Here is an 18,191-nt window from a genome sequence, read left to right on the forward strand (position 1 = left end):
TAGGTCGAAAGTGCGTCTCGCGGGCGGCGCGGAGCCGGCCCCTCACGGCAGCGGCACGGCTGAGGGAAGGAGGCGCCGAGCAGCGCAGGTGTGAGCAGCCGCGGCGCCAGGGGGCGCAGCCTCGGCTTTTATTTGAAATCCCTCCAAAAAGGGAGCAGAGGGGTGGGGCGAAGGGCAACGTGGGGGGTGAAATTAATGGTCAGTAAACGCCAAACAGTGCCCGCAGGGGAAGCGGCCTGGCTGGGAAGGGCGGCAGGTGTGATCTAGGGCACCGAGGAGCCGGTACTGAGCAGGGAAGGAGGCAGCTGAGGGACCCAGCTGTTACAGCAGTGCACGTAGGTACTAATAGCACAGAGAAGGGGACTACAGAGTGATGGTAATCCACTACTTTTCAAGGCAGAGAACTCAAGACCATCTGGTGAGAGGAGTGTGCAGCAGGTTTATAAGAAAAGGAAGTCCTTTTTTCAGACAGTGCCTCATTGGAGGTCAAATACAGGTAAAGTGTCCATACCTGGCCTGGGACTTTTGTTTGTCACTAATTACCAGATGATGAGTTATGCTTGCTATATTTCATAGCTTCCTTTAGAGTATTCCTGGTACCCCTGAGGGAAAGGCACTGTGGGAGCTGGGCCTTCTCATGTGAATCACCATGGAGGTCCTCATAGCCTTACATGAGCAGTGCTGCTGGTTACATGAAATGAGTTCATCGACATGGAAGTAATACAGCTGAAATGCCTCCTCTGTGACCCGGGACCTGACATAAGTGCAGTATTCTGGCTGCACCAAAAGGCCCTTTGTCAGAGGAAGAAAATTATTTCAGGAAGTCCATGATTCATTAAATGACCTGGGAAAAACCCCTTTCCAGTGGAACAAGGTTTGCACATGTTTTTAAGAAACAGTATTAACTGTGGGCATTCTGGAGAAAAAGGGTAAGAGTAAGTAAAACAACGTTGTGTAACATGTTTGATCATTTGTTCATCTGTACAGACAAATATAACCAGTTTGACAACTTTTGGAGCACCCATGCAACCACCCTCTTACAAAGCCCTGGTGTCACAGCTACCCTGTTGTACCTGGGAGATGAGGCACCTGCACCCTGGGGAGCTCTGGAAGAGCTCTCCTTCCCCTCCCGAGCAAGGCCCCTGTGTGCATCATTGTTTACATCTGACTTGTGGTTCAGAAGACAGCATCCCAAATACAAATCGTTGGCTGGCAGGAGTAGGGCGCACAAGCATTCCCCAGGTTTTAAGTCTTTACATGAGAATAGAGAGGCCCTAGGCTCACCTCCTTCGCTAGTGGTTGAGGTCCTCTTTAAGTCAGCATGCTGCCTTTGAAAGTCAGAGAGGGCCTGCAGCATTTCCCAGCCAGACCTTGTAGCCTTCCTTTTCATTGCAAAGTTGGTATGGGGCTCTTGGTATCACTCACCATGATGTTGATGAGGCAGCAAATTGATGTAATAAGACATAGGATGTGGTGTTTCTCTTTACAAGGAAAGGACTGGTTGATCAAAGGGAAAATGGGAAGGAAGCAAGGGAAACGGGGCAGTTTAATTCAAAGTGCCCACTTACATAATAAAATCCAAATTTCCTAGACTTTGGCAAAAAGAAATGCATGCAATCCAGATTACCTCTGCACCAAACCCCTGATTCAGTTGCCCATAAAGCCCCATTCTGCTTGGGCAAGCAGATGGTGAATATAGTACCATTCATTCATTCATTCCAGGAACAGGCTTTTGGCTGCTGCTAAACTCTGAAATGTTTGCTATGGTTAGAATGGAAGACAGGGAAGGACTGAAGGAATGAAACACCAGAGGATCCAGCAAAATCAGCTTAGTGCTGGGCGGCTGCCGGGCAGTAGAGGATCAGCATAAGCCTCTGACACACGCTAGAGGGAACGTGTGGCAGGAGGAAGTGACTGCCAGTGAGGCTGCCTATTAACCCAAGAGAACAGTGCTCTACCTCTATTGAATAAATTTATTTTTCTGTGTAGTGCATTGTTTCACAGAAGTACTCTAAAGATACATTGATAAAAGCACTAACAAGCACATTGTTCCCTAAGATTAAAAAACCCAAAACCCAAACATTGAAAATCCAACCCAGAGTTTTGTTCTTTTAAGCTGTCACAATTGCCTCACTGTTTCCTTCCATCACAAAAGTTACCCAATATTTCAGGCTGGTACAGATGCGAGTGCTTGGCACACCCACAGAAGCCTTGTACAAAGCTGAAGGAACCCCTCTTTTTCTCCTTTTTCAGCTTCCCCATATGCAAGAGGCTAAACAACTAGCATTCTTACAAAACATAAAAATTAGGTTGGTTAACTCCAGCAGACTCACTTATCTGGGCAAGCAACTAGAAGTGAGATGGGCTTTTACTTTCCAGCTGGGGCCCTGAAACTCCTGCAAATAGTTAGGTCTTTTTATTATCTTTTAGAACTTCAATTAAACCTTTAATATCACCAGAGTCCTCAACATTTCTATTATGGTGCTAAGTATTTTTAGGTCTTTAAAATTGTCTCCAAAGCTTTTAATGTTTTTATAGTTGACGTTACGTAAAATTAAGGTTGTACATTCAACTTCTATCATGTGCATATCTTGGTAAAACCTACAAAGGAGGGGGTTCAGACATCTAATTCCAAAAATTCTTATAGTCATACACTTCAGCAAGACTGCAAATTAAAGGCTAACCCAGTCTGCCTCCATCAGGACAGGACTGAGCATACAAATTAATTGTACAAGCTTAACCTAATGCTTTTATAGTGAAGTGAGGGGGTTTAAATAGGATTCATTTACACCAGATCATTTTCACCTCTATATGCTAGGCTTATTTCTGAAAATCACTTAACAGAAAAACTCTGGTCTGAAGATCTTTGCACAAGGGGAACAATATGGGCACTCTTGAATTGTCTTTTGAAGGACTTTCAGAAAGCATACAGAAGGGCTTTAAGACTGCAACAAGAGGTGAGGAGAACACTGGCATTCCCTCCATAAAACGCACATTTTGGAGCACCTTCCAGAAAGGACTCAATAACCCCCTCCTGTGACTCCACAGAAGCTCTATCCTTTAAATACATCACTGGAGCCCAATGAATTGCATGGCTAAGGGCTGTGCCACCACTAACACATCTTCGATCCTTTCCCCCATCCCTGCCGGCCAGACTGGACATGCCATCTTCACTGCTTCCTTTCTCCCCCTGCATTATCAATTTTGATTAAGCATCTTACACAGCCAATTACAGGCTAACCTGAGTAGAAAACCTCAAGTCTGCAGAAAATGCTCCCTTAAAAGAAGCAGGGGTGGGGGAAAGCGAGGCAGCAACTTTAGAATAAGCCATCTGCAGATTGACAACTTTGATGCATTTGCTAACTTACGCAGTGAAAGATTGTTTTACAACAAAAGCCTGTTACTCTCTCTTGCTCAATTAACAGTTTTAATCCTGCAAAGGCCCCAACCTCAGTCAGGTCTTGCAGCAAATAAACAGCTCACACGCTAGGGCTGGCTCTCCTCACTTTTGCTGCCACTGGTCAATTGCTTGGATGCTCCTTTTAGTGACTAATGCAAGCTGACCTGAAAGTCCTGTGAGCCCCGAGTGAAGCCAGGATTATTTCTATGGCATTGTACACTAGATCAGATTTAGATCAAGCAGCAATTTATTTTAAAAAGGTACCCTCCCCTTCAATTCTATTTTTTAAATGTCAAATATAAGGATGAAGCAGGAAGGTCAACTTTTGCAGGAAGCAGCAGATTTCTGGAGCCAGTAAAACTGCTAGAATTATTTCACAAATTTGATAAAAAACCACAAAGTTTTGCCTAAGATCACCCTATGCAAAGCTCTGTGACACATTACAACTGGGAGTTACTGAAAAGATCTTTGTAGTGAATATTAAGTAAAATAAATTTCAGATCACTTTCTCAGTTTTCAAATCTGTTGATGTAAAGCACCCTAACTGTATTCTTTTTCAGTAACAATAATTTAGTTACCAAAGAGCTAGCTGAGACTTTTAAAGTTGCCTCTCACAAGCAGGATTTGTTCAGTACATTTACAAAATCCAGAATGTGGCAAAGCTAAAATTAAACCAATTGGTCTCTTACTAACAAAGCGGGGGGGGGAAGCTAACAGTAGCTGTTCACTTGCTAGGGAACACAGTATTCCAAATACCTGACTCAGAAGATAAAGTAGTCCTGTCCACAGGATTTTTACTGTGTAAAAAGCATTGTTTGGTTTCTATGCATTTGATTTTTAATACATTAGCACCTGAAGTCTCACCTGTTTTGTTCTAGGGATGCCTTGTGTTCAGCCATTCACAATGAAATTTCGCAACACTGTCTATTGCAGACAACTCATTCACCTGTATCCACGCTACTCTGCCCCCATCTCAGGGTTCATTAGCCACCCAAAGATGCAACCAGAGACCTGCGTAGAGACTGTTCCTTCCACCAAACCCTGTGAGAACAAACACCACGTGCATCAAATGGGATCATGTGTTACTACGTTACACAATCCCAACACAGGCCTTTTATAACATTTCTCACTGATCATCTCAAAGCAGGGGATTTAAAGGTCTGTTTCTAATTAGACAATGACAAGAGCTCAGACATCATGCTATTAGGGACTTAAAACCCAGATACGGATCTAGCTGTTCTCTGCATTTGTTTTCATGCCCAAGTTTATATTATCAGTAACAAGTGGCTAAATGTAGGCTAATCTTCTCCAGAAACTGCTAACACATACCACAGACTGAGATTCTACCTTGGCATTCTGAATGGCAACTTTATGAGAAGTCCACTGTACGAAAGAAATCATCACAAGTAAGTCAGTGTTTAAGGAATTTTTATTAAACCAAGAATTTTATAATCCAAATTATGTTTCTTTGCTCAGCTATCAATTCTCACTGTCAACTAAAACAGTGGTGATATTCTGAGCTTTTCCACAGTAAAGAATTACAAAATTAAAGAAAGGAATGCTTTAAATTTTTGTACTGTTCTGAAAATTACTTTTCATCGGGTTTATAAAACGTTAATTTGTATTTTTTATTTTACTATTTTTTTTTAAATTTTAAATCAATAAGTAATCTAGGACTAGCATTTGTTTTACTAGCCCCGGCGTTGCTCTGTACATAAGCTTCAAAGTTTCCTTTCCTTTTTTTATTTATTTTATATTTTTGCAATGTTTTTCTCAATATTTAATAGTTTTTCCATGTTTAGATTTTTTTTTTCTTCGGTGAAGCGAAGTTCTAGATTGTGGTCCCGGATCTTTCTGCAAATAAAAACAATGTTGTTAGGTTTTAAAATTAAAGCAGCACCTTAAGTTTTCTGGCATGCTTTCTGCAACTGTAACCCTGACAACGCTTTCGGCTTTCAAGGTATCAATCATACCCAAGTTCTTTACAAGCAGTGGATCAGAGATATTGTATCTCCCACTTTTTAGAGACATGGAAGTAAAGTATTCCAAGTCTGTGACACTTGGGAAGACAAAACTGATTCTAGAAGTCAACAGTACTCTGCACAGCAGGGCCTTAGGCAATGCCTACGCACAATGATTTGTTACTGTAACTAACTTGACTGCAGGTCACCTTTACTCTTAAGGCCAGCATACAAAGGCTCAAGTAACTACGCTAGCAGTAGTTTTAATTTCCAGTTACTAAACATCATAGAGCACACTGAGTAAGTCTGGGCATCTTAGTTTATGAGAAACGAGTTATTCAGCACTTGTTCATCTCCAGTGTGAAAGTGTCTCTAGCAAAAAAAAAGGGGGAAAAGAAAGAAGTCTGTAAAAAAACATGACTCAAAATGCCTCCAAAATGAAAGTTGCAGAAATGAAAAAACAAAGAAAAAAAATTTTTAAGAGATCAAATGTTAAAGCAGGCATCTTCAACTGATAGTTATCACAGAATGACAGAATGGTTTGGGTTGGAAGGGACCTTAAAGATCATCGGTCCAACCCCGCTGCAATGGGCAGGGACACCTCCCACTAGACCAGGTTGCTCATGTGGGAAGTAAATTCATATACAGGAAAAACCTAAGTGGACTGAACAGAGAACAAACTCCTGTATTATCCTCAACTCCACAAAATTTTCCCATTTCCAAGACTGTAAAGACCTTTGCCTCTCCCTGTCATGCAAAAGTGAAGATACTAACTCCACAGAGGGCAATAAAGAAAACCAGTATTTTAAGTTACATTAGTTAAATTCGCTAAAATGTGAAGTCAAGACAATATGTAGTTTAGTTTTTAATTACTTATAATTTTAGATTTTGGGAAGTATATACAAATTATAGTGTAAATAAGCTACTTAATTTCTAAGGAAAAACAGGGTTGGACTATCATTTTAAGCCTACTTCAATTCCACAAGTTCCTCTTAAACAACAGTATGAATAGTACCATTTGACAGAACTGCCCATTTTTGCATACATGCCTAGAACAAATTTCAGCTAAATACACTGTTAAAAACAATGCTTTTATTCCAGCTAAATATGCAAGACACAATGTCAGTAGCATTTGTTAACCAAGAGCTCTGCAACTGGACAACAGGCTTGAGCACAAAATTTGTTTGCAACTGTTGCCATAGCTGCTACTTTCTGTGGCTGCAAGAGATACAGAGCCTGGAAGCATGCTGCTTATAAGACCTTGGACTAAAGACTATTGCCTGAATCAACTTATAAAACTACTGTGCTCAGAAAATTTACCTATTAAACACTTGGAACCCCAGTGGGATTGTTAACTGCCTTTTGAGCAGCCTCTTTAGCTTGGTGGGCTTGTAGTACGGCTACAGCTTCATCAACCTGTCAAGTAAAAAAAGAAAAATTAGTCATTCTGTACATTAAAGTTAATGAAACAATTATACATACCGAAAAAATGACTGCGTTGTTAAAAAGAAAAGGATAACAATACAGCTCCAGTTCATGCTAACGTAAGCCACTGCCACTCTCTGAAAGAGTGAATTCTAATTGCTCACCCTGGGCCAGTGTTGTTGCATTGCTGCTACTCCACTGTGCCAGCATAAACACCTCTTGAATCAATGTAGACTTAATTGCTGATAAAACTAGTGTAAGGCCAAAGTCCACCTACCTTCGAACGAAGGGACTCAGGAGACTCGAGCATGTGGAGGAGTTCAGAGTTGTCAATCTCCAACAACATACCAGTGATCTTACCCGCCAGAGTAGGGTGCATGCTTTGAATGAGAGGGAAGAGACGTTCCCCTAGCGAGGGAAAAAGTCAGAGTGACAAATCTCATCTGACAAACAGCCTAGGTTTAAGGGAAAAAAGAAACAAACACCTTGTTCTATTGCAGAAACTACTTATTCTGCATTTTACGACTACTGAAAGGAGTATTTTGACTGTCTTCCTGTTACAAGGCATAGAGAAAGGTATCATGTACGTACCTAACATCTGCTTTTGTTCTTGCGGAGGGGCAGAAGCCAACATGGAAGCAGTCAAGGGTTCCTGACCTTGCACATGGACAGCAGGCTGCAAATTAATTTAACACCATTTCAAATTAAATTCTAATTTATAATTAGGTGCAGCTTCAAATATCTGATGTTCCACAACTCAGCATAAACAGTGCCTACGCTGTCAGAAACATGGAAGAAATTACAACTAAGTCAATTTAATCAAATAGTGCTGGTTGGAGCCGAGTGATGCTGGAGGTAAATATCAATTGCTCCATTGTGGAGCAAACACAAGAATTCAGACTACGGTATCAAGCCAACTGCAAACTATGAAGTAACAGAGGATCACATCCTGTCCCAGGTGAACTTTAAATACACTTAAAACCCCAAGGCTTTAACTCTGCTGCCATAATGCAGAGACTGAATTCTACAGTAACAAGGACAACTCTTAATCATAAGCACCCTCCTCTGCCACCTTCCTCTGCAAAAACACGGACCAGTTCCTAAAACCACATACCTGCTGCATAGCAACCTGCGGCTGTGTGTTAAGATGCTGCTGAGGATTACGAACTCCTGCAGCATATTTGTACTGTGGTACTGTGCGGACAGGAGTAGCTGCAGTAGCTGCTGCTGCAGGACGTGGACCCATTGTTTGTGTTGATGTATTAGCTGAAAAAAAGAACATAATTCTGTATGTTAATTTTTTTTTTCATTTCGCCTTCACTGTACAAGTTAAAAAACAAACCAAAACCAAACAACAAATCAGCCCAAACTGAATACCCAATTTAGGTATTGTACTATAGATTAATTTCTGTAGTATTGCCAACTGTCACATCACTGGTTGTATCTGAAGGTAGAAAGCTTACTGGATGTCACCTTCCAGTCATTTACTGATTAATTGCTTTTCTTATGTGCTATTGAAAAAAGATCCGTGAGAAAACATTTACTTTTGTTAAGTATTAATTTAATTCTAAACTCAAAGGACACTTGATTTCCTGAGCACACTACCTCAACAGTAATCCTAAAAAAGGTATTTTCAAGAAGTAGATAGCTAAAAACTACTACTGTCTCATACATTCTGAGAGAATTAAGACTCCAATACAATCAATTCATTCAGTGATGTGCCAATTCTGCCTACATGGTAGTGGCTCATATTATTCTATGACAAAACACTAAGAGCTAAAATTGTATAATCTCAGTATTTCTACATGCAACCTGTTGTTAAAATTGCCACAGTGATGTTTAGAAACAGCAGAAGCTGTCATATAGTATTAAAGCACACACTAAAAGAAGAAATGTTGCATGCCAAAGAGATGGGACCACAGCAGGAGTCTTTGCTGGGACTATTAAAAGCAACTACTAGGTGATACTAGCTTACTCATTTAGTAAGAGCCAGGAAAGGAGGGAAGAGTTACCATGTGTGATACTGAACTTATGAATGCTTTTGAAAGATCATTCTGAATCAGCAAAATTAAAAAAGAAGTCTAATATTTCAAGTTTGCGTAAATCAAACTCACCAACACGCTGTGTTGACATGACTCGTGGAACTTGTGAAGAAGCTGGTCTCATGGTACTGAATGGTGGTCTGGGTGCTGCTGGGCGGATAGCACCAGGCATATTCTGGAATGCTATGGTTTAGAAAACATACATTAAGTTACATGCTGAAACACTGAATGCCCAGAAGAGTTCAAAGTAATATCACTTACATGACAAAGAGAAGACTGATACTGTAATGCCATGAAAAAGTATTTAAAGTGCAAAGTTAAATGCTATGGAATTTACTGCAATCACAGAAAAGAGGTAAAGAGGTAACTTACGATGAGGTCTGGCACCCTGAGCAGTCCAGCGGGGACTAGGTCTAGCAAGCTGAGCAAGTTGATTTGTAGGGTAGTATGCAGCACGGTTCTGAGTCTGTTAAATACAAAAACATCGTGTAACTTTGTTATCTTTGAAGGGCATGTTGAACAGTCCACTACCTTTCTGCCCTGAAATCAGAATACTGACATAATCGACACAAGCTAATAGTTATATTTACTGTTAAATCCAAACAGATTTTATATACAGTACAAAATATTTAGTTACTGGTCTCTGTACGTACCTGTGGGATAGCTGCCATGAAGTAACCTGAAGGAGGTGCTGGCTGGTAAGGGTTGATGACAGGATTAGGTACTGCTCTCACACTTGCCATTCTCTGCATGTACTGGTTGGTGAGATGAGCTTGGCGCTCTTCTTTACGCTGGGCTAGAGCTACATACAATGGTTTGGTAGCCACAATTCTACCATTCATTTCTGTGACAGCTTTAGTGGCTTCTTCTGGTGATGAAAAGCACACAAATCCAAATCCTTTGCTGCGGCCACCTTCCATCATGACCTGTCAGGACAAAATTTAGTTTTAAAACAAGACAACGTTGTATTTACCCCTACTTAATTTGCATGAGTTTCTTTTTTCGGCTTACTACAAGTGAGATCACAGGTTTGTTTTACTGAATTGATTTATAAAAAGAAATATAATTGGTTCATTAATAACTGTTTTACTGAATACAGATTAAATTCTCAGAGAAGCCATAACGAGCATGTTCTTGCACTGAAAAGATGCTGTTTTTCTCACATTAGTATTGGTCAGTTTATTTCAAGAAAGGATGCTTGTATGTGTTAAATCAGATGTACAAAAATCAAGAAAGTAAATGTCCACGCATATAGTAGCAGTGGTAAGTGACTGGGTCATAGCTGTTAGTCAATGAAATAAATCACTCTTCCTTGGTGAGTGATCACTGTTCACTGTCAGAGAAAGGACGAGCACACTCTATAAACTTAATTTTACCTTTGCACTAGTGATTGTACCAAATGGGGAGAATTCTTTTCGAAGACGTTCATCATCAATGCCATCATCAAGATTTTTCACATAAAGGTTTACACCCTAAAAAACAAGTTATTTTTGAAAGTAAATGGTCCATGTAAATAAAAAAATATTATAGAATAAAGTTAGACCTCTTGAATTAAAACTGAACCTGGTATCTGGTGATCCTGTCCTGCTTCATTTGTTCAAACTTGCGCTTCAGCTCCGTCTGCCTTTCCACCTTTTTCTGAGCCCGGCCAACATAGATTTGTTTCCCGTTGAGCTCTTTTCCATTCATTTCATCTACAGCCTTCATTAATAAACAAGAGGTTAGCAGTGCTTTGCACTCCAGTGTTTTTCAGGCATTAAAAAAAAGTAATTCAAATATAAAAAGTTACATAAGGATTTCACAAAAAGAGCCAATCCATCTAAAATATCACTAGCTGAAACAAAATACCTCAAGACTTCCCTGCTTAAAGTAAAATGGAAACTGCATTCTGAGTGTGCTTCTGTCCAGTTCAATAAAAGTCACAAGGGATGCAATAAATTTTTCTTATATGAATTTGGGAAAAAAAATAAAACAATCACATCACACAATGAAGAACTATTTATCCAGCCTTATCTTGCTAAAGGAAAAAAAAGGAAAGCAAATTAAGTTGAAAAGCTCTAATTCACACACCTGACTTCTGTTTATAAAAGTAATATCTGAAACTGTAGTATTTACCAGATTTTCTTTACTGTACGTTAAGCTACAGCAGGCATATGATTTTTTTTTCTTTTAATTTTTCATAAGGAAATACTTTAAGGGTATAAAAAGATGAACCTTTTTTCTGTTACACTCTTTTGAGTTACAACAATTAAGATGTGAAAACTCTGGCACAGATTTATTCAATTAATTTAAAACCAGAATCCACCAGTTTATTGTATACCTTCATAAAGCAAGCCACTACAAACATATGTACTGAGATATTAGAATTTTATGTTATTTAAAACATTGTACATGTGATTGTGACTACTAAAAGAGAAACAATCAATGAATGTATGCAAGACTGAACAAAGTAGACATAAGACAGACAGGATTTGTTCTAAACTGTTGCTTGTACACTTGCACTACTGACAAATCATAGAAATGCCTTTTGAAAAGGAAACTTTATTTGTTGCCTGATTTGCTCCGTGCCAAGTTCTTCTCCTGATGCTATGTCCCTACTGTCAGAGTCAACTGACACATCAAAGCAACCAGCTGACACAGAACTAAGTTACACAGCATACTGGCATGTTACAGACATATACACAAGTTAAAAAGACCCTACTTCCAATGTTACTCTTTAGAGTAAAAGCAACATCACAGGGCTCTATGCCTGTTTTCTTGTAGCTGTGCCAAACATGCTCCATAAAGCTAACAGCTTTCCTGAAAAGCAGTGCTGAAGTCTGAAAATACAATCCTTTCTGCCTTGCACAAATGTCTTCTGTGCAACCAAACTGGATCCAGTGATTCATCTGGGTTTTGCAGAGATAGAATAATTTACTATGCTTGTATGTTACCCAGCATGAGAGAGCTGAAATCTCATTGAGACCATTAAGCCCAACTACAAGAGGTTATTAAATTATTCAAGATTCCCTATTTCTACACTAGTTCCAGCTGTCTCAGAGTATCTTAACTTAATAGGCTCCTCAAAACAACTTGCTCGTAGGAAAGTATTCTAAACACCAGAAACTAGGCTATGTCGCTTAGGAAGCAGACACTTGTTTTTGCAGTGTCCTTGACCAACTAAAAACCCTTAATGAATTCACAAGATTTCAAATCACTCAATGACACATTATTTGGGTCTCAGTTGTAGAATTCCTAAAATGAAGTCCAAGAACTTACTTTTTGGGCATCTTCATGTCTTTCAAAACTAACAAAGCCAAAGCCTTTGGATTTTCCACTCTCATCAGTCATAACTTTCACACTTAGGGCAGGACCTAAAAATAGAATGAAATACTTATGCTTCACACACAGAGTGCATTCTCTTCATATTTTGAACATCCTGTTTAGAAATTTTAATATTTAGTGTGCTTCACCTGTATTACAAAGAACTTCTGCAACAGTATCTAGTAAACATCACCACTTAATGAAAAATTGCTGATGTGCCCTGATGCTGAGTGTCAGCCATTAAGGCTGAAGTCTGCCATGCTGAATTTCTTCCCTACTGTATTTTCAACCAAAACGGTATAGGAATTTCACTTCAAAGTGAATTAAATAGTCTCACTCATTACAAAATTACAACATTTTAAAAGCATTAGTGCTTCCATCCTTTGAAGCAGGTACTGAAAACTAGAGAGGCACCCTCTTAGTTATGTGCTTATCCATTTATCCCAGTGAAAAGCCATCACGGTTCAGTAATTCCAAACCTTTGAAAAATTGTAATTCACATACTCAATTGAGACAGATATTGGCAGCTAAACTTGCTACTGTTTCAACCACAGATATTTCAATAGTGGAAAGGCATTTCCTTTAAGTGCTGCTTAGGGCTGCTATAGAATACCTCATATCACTCTCTACAGCTACTTGAAAGGAGGTTGTAGTGAGGTGGGTGTTGGTCTCTTCCCCCAAGTAATAAGTGATGGGATGAGAGGAAATGGCCTCAAATTGTACCAAGGGAGGGTTAGATTGGATATTAGGAAAAAATTCTTTACTGAGAGTGGTCAAGCATTGGAACAGGCTGCCCAGTGAAGTGGTGGAGTCACCATCCCTGGACGTGTTAAACATGTGGATGTGGCACTTAGGTACATGGTTTAGTGGGCATGGTGGCGTTGGGTTGACAGTTGGACTTGATTAGTTTTGAACTTGATTTTTTTTTTTTAAATCAACATCAGGCAGCCAGCTGATCCTTTGCATTATAAGGCATTGTACAGAAGTAAGCTGAGGTTCACTCGTGTTTATATAAACTTAAAGTTTAAGACATTACCAAACTTGCCAAAGAGTTCCTTCAGTCTCTCATCATCCATGTCTTCTCCAAAATTTTTGATGTAAACATTGGTGAATTCCTTTGCTCTGGCTCCAAGCTCTGCCTCACGTTCCTTGCGGGATTTAAACCTTCCAACAAATCTAGTTGCAAGAGGACAGAATAATGTAGATTAAAGCAAGTCTGGCATCACATTTTATTCTTAATCCATCTGATTGTTCATCAGAGGCATGACATTCTTTAGATAAAATATTTACAATGAAACTCCATCAGACAAACAATTTGCTTTTGCTTTGCTACATCACTGTGCCAGTCACAGTTACAAGCATAAAAATGCTTTCAAGCCATTGGCCAGATTGTTTACTTTTGTAAAACAGTTTCTGACAACAGGAGCTGGACAATGGAAAAGAGAACTGGGTAAAGTGGCTGAACAGAAATACACCATACTCTGCAACCCAAGGAACTGCTCAAGTACAGACGTTACGCAACTAACACTGATTGCTGATCCCTCTCAAGTATTTCCAGAGCTATTCTTTCAAAACTATACCAAACACCATAATGATCCCCTAGGCATAGCTGTGAAGTGCATTTGCCCCATCCACCCACTCCTCAAGCACAGATATCACTAACCAGGTCGTCAAATTACTTTTCTCCTGCAGTATAAACCTGTGATAACATTTAGAACATTACGTTTCTGTAAGTTTTATTTTCTGCCCCTATTTCCTGGATATGCCTATTAAACAGATATTCATATAAAAAACATTAGTGTAATCTGATAGCTATTCAAGACCGAGTAACTCTAGAGCTTTAAGTTTCATCCAAAAAATGGGTAACGTACCTATCTCACAGGTCTTAATAAAGGAAGTATTATTCAGAATACCCAATGGATTGTATTTTACTCTCCACCAGTAAGATCAGAAAGCCAGAGAAGTTCCCAAATCCTCATTACAGCATTAGCTTGTAAGACAACTAATACAACAACTTTTTCCCTAGAGTCCATTATTAGCATTTTCTGAACCTACTCTGACTTTAGAGTAGGCAGATGATACAATTCATAGTATCCCTAGCACTAAAATTCTACATCCTCTTTAAAATTAGAAATATTTAGAACAACTGCCTTTTCTAGGTAAGCTTTAAGTATTTGTCCACTGTAAAATGAATTTAAGTCTGCTGATCCCAAACTTCATATTTCTGTACTTACACTTTGCGGTCATTAAGCAGCATACCATTCATTTTTTCAATAGCTCTTTCTGCAGCTTCTTGTGTCTCAAAATGCACAAATCCATAACCCTTGGACCCATTTTCATCACACACCACCTATTAAAGAAAAACCTTGTTGTAATATCCATGGACCGTTTCCAGCACAAACTGAGTTTTTTTGTGTCAAACCATTAAACGCATCAATAATTTCCCACTAACCTTACAAGACAGGATGTTTCCAAAGGCAGAAAACGTGTCATACAAAGCTTTGTTATCAATTGATTTGTCCAAGTTTTTGATGAAGATGTTTCCTACACCGCTTTTGCGTAGAGATGGATCGCGCTGAGACCACATGATGCGCACTGGCTTGCCTTTAATGACATCAAAGTTCATGGTATCCAAAGCTCGTTCAGCTGGAAAAACATCATGGAATTATTAGGAAATGCTAAAGTTATCTTAACAAGCACACAAATAGCATTTGAAGTACAATTCTTCCTAAAATTTTTACTATTTTAGTCCAGTACCACGAACAACATGCAAACCCAAACCTCCAACGTGAAAAAACAACAAACCCCATTCTGTTTTATGCAAGTGAAAACCAGCAAAAACTCCTTAGCAAAAGTTGCACTTAGGAGACAGGAGTGAGCACAAGGCAGCTGAACAAGCTGTAGAAATCCCAGCAGCCTAAAAGATTGGACCACACTACAGAAAGATGGCATGGTGACAGGAGAAAATGTATCAAGCGATGGCAATTACGACCTATTCCACAGGAGTAAAAGTTTAAACATTTACGAAAATCAGCTGGCCACTGCCACATCACATAGATGTATATCATACCAACAAGGCCTTTTGCAAACATTAGTATACAAACTCCTAAATCACCAATATCCCTAAACTTAGAAAATGTCTTTGCTCCAACTATTTAGCAGAAAAAAAAATCTGTGATGGACTTCTGGGCAAGGGACAAATGAAAGAGATTTAAAACTAGCACAATTTTGAAAATTTGAAATTATGCATAGTAAAAGCTTGTGATGAAATATGTATAAGCTCAATGAAGGAGCAAGCATTAAAACAGCAAAATGAAGCACTGTAAACCAGGTATTGTTACTCGAATGGAGCAGTTTTTCCAGTAGAACTCCACACCTAACTTTTCAAAGCCTGAATTTAAGATCTGACTGTATTTAGATAGGGAAGTATCAAGACTTCTTCAGTTTTCACATGTCCCTTCAAAGCAACAAGACATGTCTGTGATGTTTTAACAAGGTATTCAAGCAAGAAAGAGCAACAGTTCTGAACTATGGCAGACATTTTATGATCTCCATCATTATTTCCTTTTCATCGTTGTTCCTGTACGTCTGGAAGAACACCAAAAAAAGTCCCAGTACACACCTGAAGTCACACCCATTGGTACTAACTCACTTCACTGCAATTAGCATACAGCAGAGCAACGTGATATTAACAAGACTGAAGTTGGTTTAGTATTAGTTTAAAAACAGTAACCAAGTCAGTTAATTGCTATTCTTAAGAGAAGGACCAAAGGCCAATCACATTGTGAAAACCCTTATTTTGTTTTTGTTCTTCAAGTGCTCCTTTTATCTTTAACTATGTTGTTGGGTGTCACAGCCAAAGAAAATTTGCAATCAGCCTCTGGATCTGCCAGAATACCACGTTTTATAGCCTTTCTCGTCATGTTTTCAGATTGTAAGTGAATCTGAAAATTATACTCTCTGAAAGACATCTGTAGAAGCTAACAAGACAGACTTCTAATATTTTCTTGTAAAAAATAATCTATTGATACTACTGCCATACTGACATGACAGTAGCAAGTCAAGTGATCTAAGTGGAAGGCACAAAAAATACAAGTATTGCCAGTCTTGTAAATAAGTTAACAAAGCTTTCACAAACTTTAATATAAATTAAGCAGGAAAGAAAAGACAACCTAGATACTGATAATGAGAAACAAAAAGCATTGGAAGGCTTAACATTACACAAGAAAGAAAATATGGCCAAAAAAAAAAGAGCTGTGGATATTCAGACTTGTCACAGTAGAAACATCAACACTTCAGCGTTGCCCTGGAAGTCATTAGAATTATTACTGCCAGCAGCACCAAAAGTGCCAGCAACAAACAGTTCATTATTTCCAGAAGTAGTAACAGGGCTTCCTTTACTAGAAAAGAGGCTTTTTCTAATTCATGCTAATTGCTTCTAGAATAATCCTGACACTCCTCAAAAATGTGTGTTCCTGGACACATTCCCCAAACATCTGACTCAAAGTGGGCCCATAGTAGCCTTTGCAAGTATTACCACTCTCAATTAATAGCGAGCATGTATCTTAGAGCAATGAATTTCTCCAAAAAGGAAACTCTCAAGAGCTCTCCTCATCCCTTCTGTGCAGCAGAAGTACAAGAAATTTAAAGATTTCTGCTCAACCAACACCATGTTGTCATTCCACAACAGATCTGAAAATATCACTAGGCTACATCTGAAACCAGGTATGAGCTCCTCTCAGTAAAATTTACAACTAGTAAAACTGGCTTACTTCCACGACATTTCAGCCATAAAAGGCTTCATGCTGGTTTGCAGGAGGCGCTTCCATTCAGCAGTTAACTTGTTTCCAAGTGGACACACCTACCCGTGCTGTGCTTCTGCTGATTCTGCTGGAGCTTTTATTGAATGAGTCACCAGTTCCCATTTTAGTCATGAGCAACTGGACAGTCCACTTTAGTAACAATTTCAAAATCACACCAAATACACACTTAATGCCAAACTGTTCTAAATGTACACAGCAGTAACTATAAAATAATGAACCTCTGAAAACAACCATTTAAAAAAAAATCTGAAGGGAGAAGTGCAGTTTCAAATTACTCAAGAACATTTCCAGTTTAGTGATTAAGCAAGATTGCCTGGGTTTTATGCTAGACTGTGACTCAAATTCAGAAAAGTCACAACTGTGAAATGTGTGCATACCTCACAAATGTGTCATCAAGCCTAATGAGCTTCTGGAAGAGCTCTGAGCTCCCTAGTTTACAGAGGTAAACACACCTTCAAAGATGTTTTCAAAACTGAGCTAGTTGTTACCAGCTGTTTAATCCCATAGCCTGAGATGTAGCTAAGAATTAGGCTAAACCACGAAAAGGCAGCTAGTTTGGAATCAAAATGAACCAGTATTACTGCAAGAATAACCATTCATCCTCAAAGCTCTTGTTTCAAAGTTTCCATAAATGGACAGAATGATCTATGAAAAAACAATCAGGAAATGCTTTCTAGGTATTGACCAAGGATATAAAATTCTAAAAATGCTGCAGAAGTGTAACTGCACAATACCACTTAAGTATACTTAACACATGCTTCCAGATATACACCAGATGCAAGTTTGATACAGATGAGAAATACTTCTAGCTGAATCGGACTAGGTGCAGAATAAAATACATGTGCTTCCCAAAATGTGAAAAATACTTGTGACATTTGGAGTTCTGATGAGAGGCATGTTCTCAAACTCTGAATGCAAGCACTGCTCAGGTGAAAAAAAATGTATCTGTTCCTACATTTGACAAATTACAAATGAAGTCACAAAAGGCAGGGTTGAACATAGCAACGTAGGTTGCTCAACTAATGACAACGACAAGGTCAGCCCTTGCAGAACTCTGTCATTACTAAGGAGAAGCAGCATTTGAATCACCTTCAACTTCTGCCTTGACATTATCATATCACAGTACTGAACTGGGCCAAGCCTTTGTCTTTCTTTCTGAGAGTAAACTGTACTGTAGGTTTTTATCGAATGAAAGCAAAGCATATTAAACAATCATTCAAATCGCCTCATCCTGAAC

General features: G+C 39.1%; 1 protein-coding gene across 1 annotated transcript; it reads right to left on the reverse strand.

Moving 5' to 3' along the window:
- Positions 1–4,811: 4,811 nt before the first annotated feature.
- PABPC1 (poly(A) binding protein, cytoplasmic 1) lies at positions 4,812–14,772 on the reverse strand. Its single transcript, XM_010194556.1, has 14 exons — positions 14,584–14,772; positions 14,366–14,481; positions 13,168–13,307; positions 12,087–12,181; positions 10,392–10,529; positions 10,205–10,300; positions 9,482–9,754; positions 9,201–9,294; positions 8,901–9,011; positions 7,901–8,052; positions 7,378–7,462; positions 7,064–7,194; positions 6,682–6,777; positions 4,812–5,254 (listed from the first exon to the last, which is right to left on the reverse strand). Exons 1-13 carry the CDS (start codon positions 14,755–14,757, stop codon positions 6,685–6,687), a joined length of 1,698 nt encoding a protein of 565 aa, XP_010192858.1. The 5' UTR covers positions 14,758–14,772; the 3' UTR covers positions 4,812–5,254; positions 6,682–6,684.
- Positions 14,773–18,191: the final 3,419 nt, after the last annotated feature.

Source organism: Mesitornis unicolor, unplaced genomic scaffold, assembly GCF_000695765.1.
Source record: "Mesitornis unicolor isolate BGI_N332 unplaced genomic scaffold, ASM69576v1 scaffold43491, whole genome shotgun sequence".
Lineage (NCBI taxonomy): Eukaryota > Metazoa > Chordata > Aves > Mesitornithiformes > Mesitornithidae > Mesitornis > Mesitornis unicolor.

Excerpts from the sequence above, each read along its gene's own strand:
- PABPC1 (XM_010194556.1), bottom strand. The coding sequence starts at position 14,757 with ATGAACTTTGATGTCATTAAAGGCAAGCCAGTGCGCATCATGTGGTCT. Across the intron at positions 14,482-14,583 it reads GAAACATCCTGTCTTGTAAG|GTGGTGTGTGATGAAAATGG; the intron begins GTTAGTGGGAAA and ends TTTCTTTAATAG. Across the intron at positions 12,182-13,167 it reads GGAACTCTTTGGCAAGTTTG|GTCCTGCCCTAAGTGTGAAA; the intron begins GTAATGTCTTAA and ends TTCTATTTTTAG.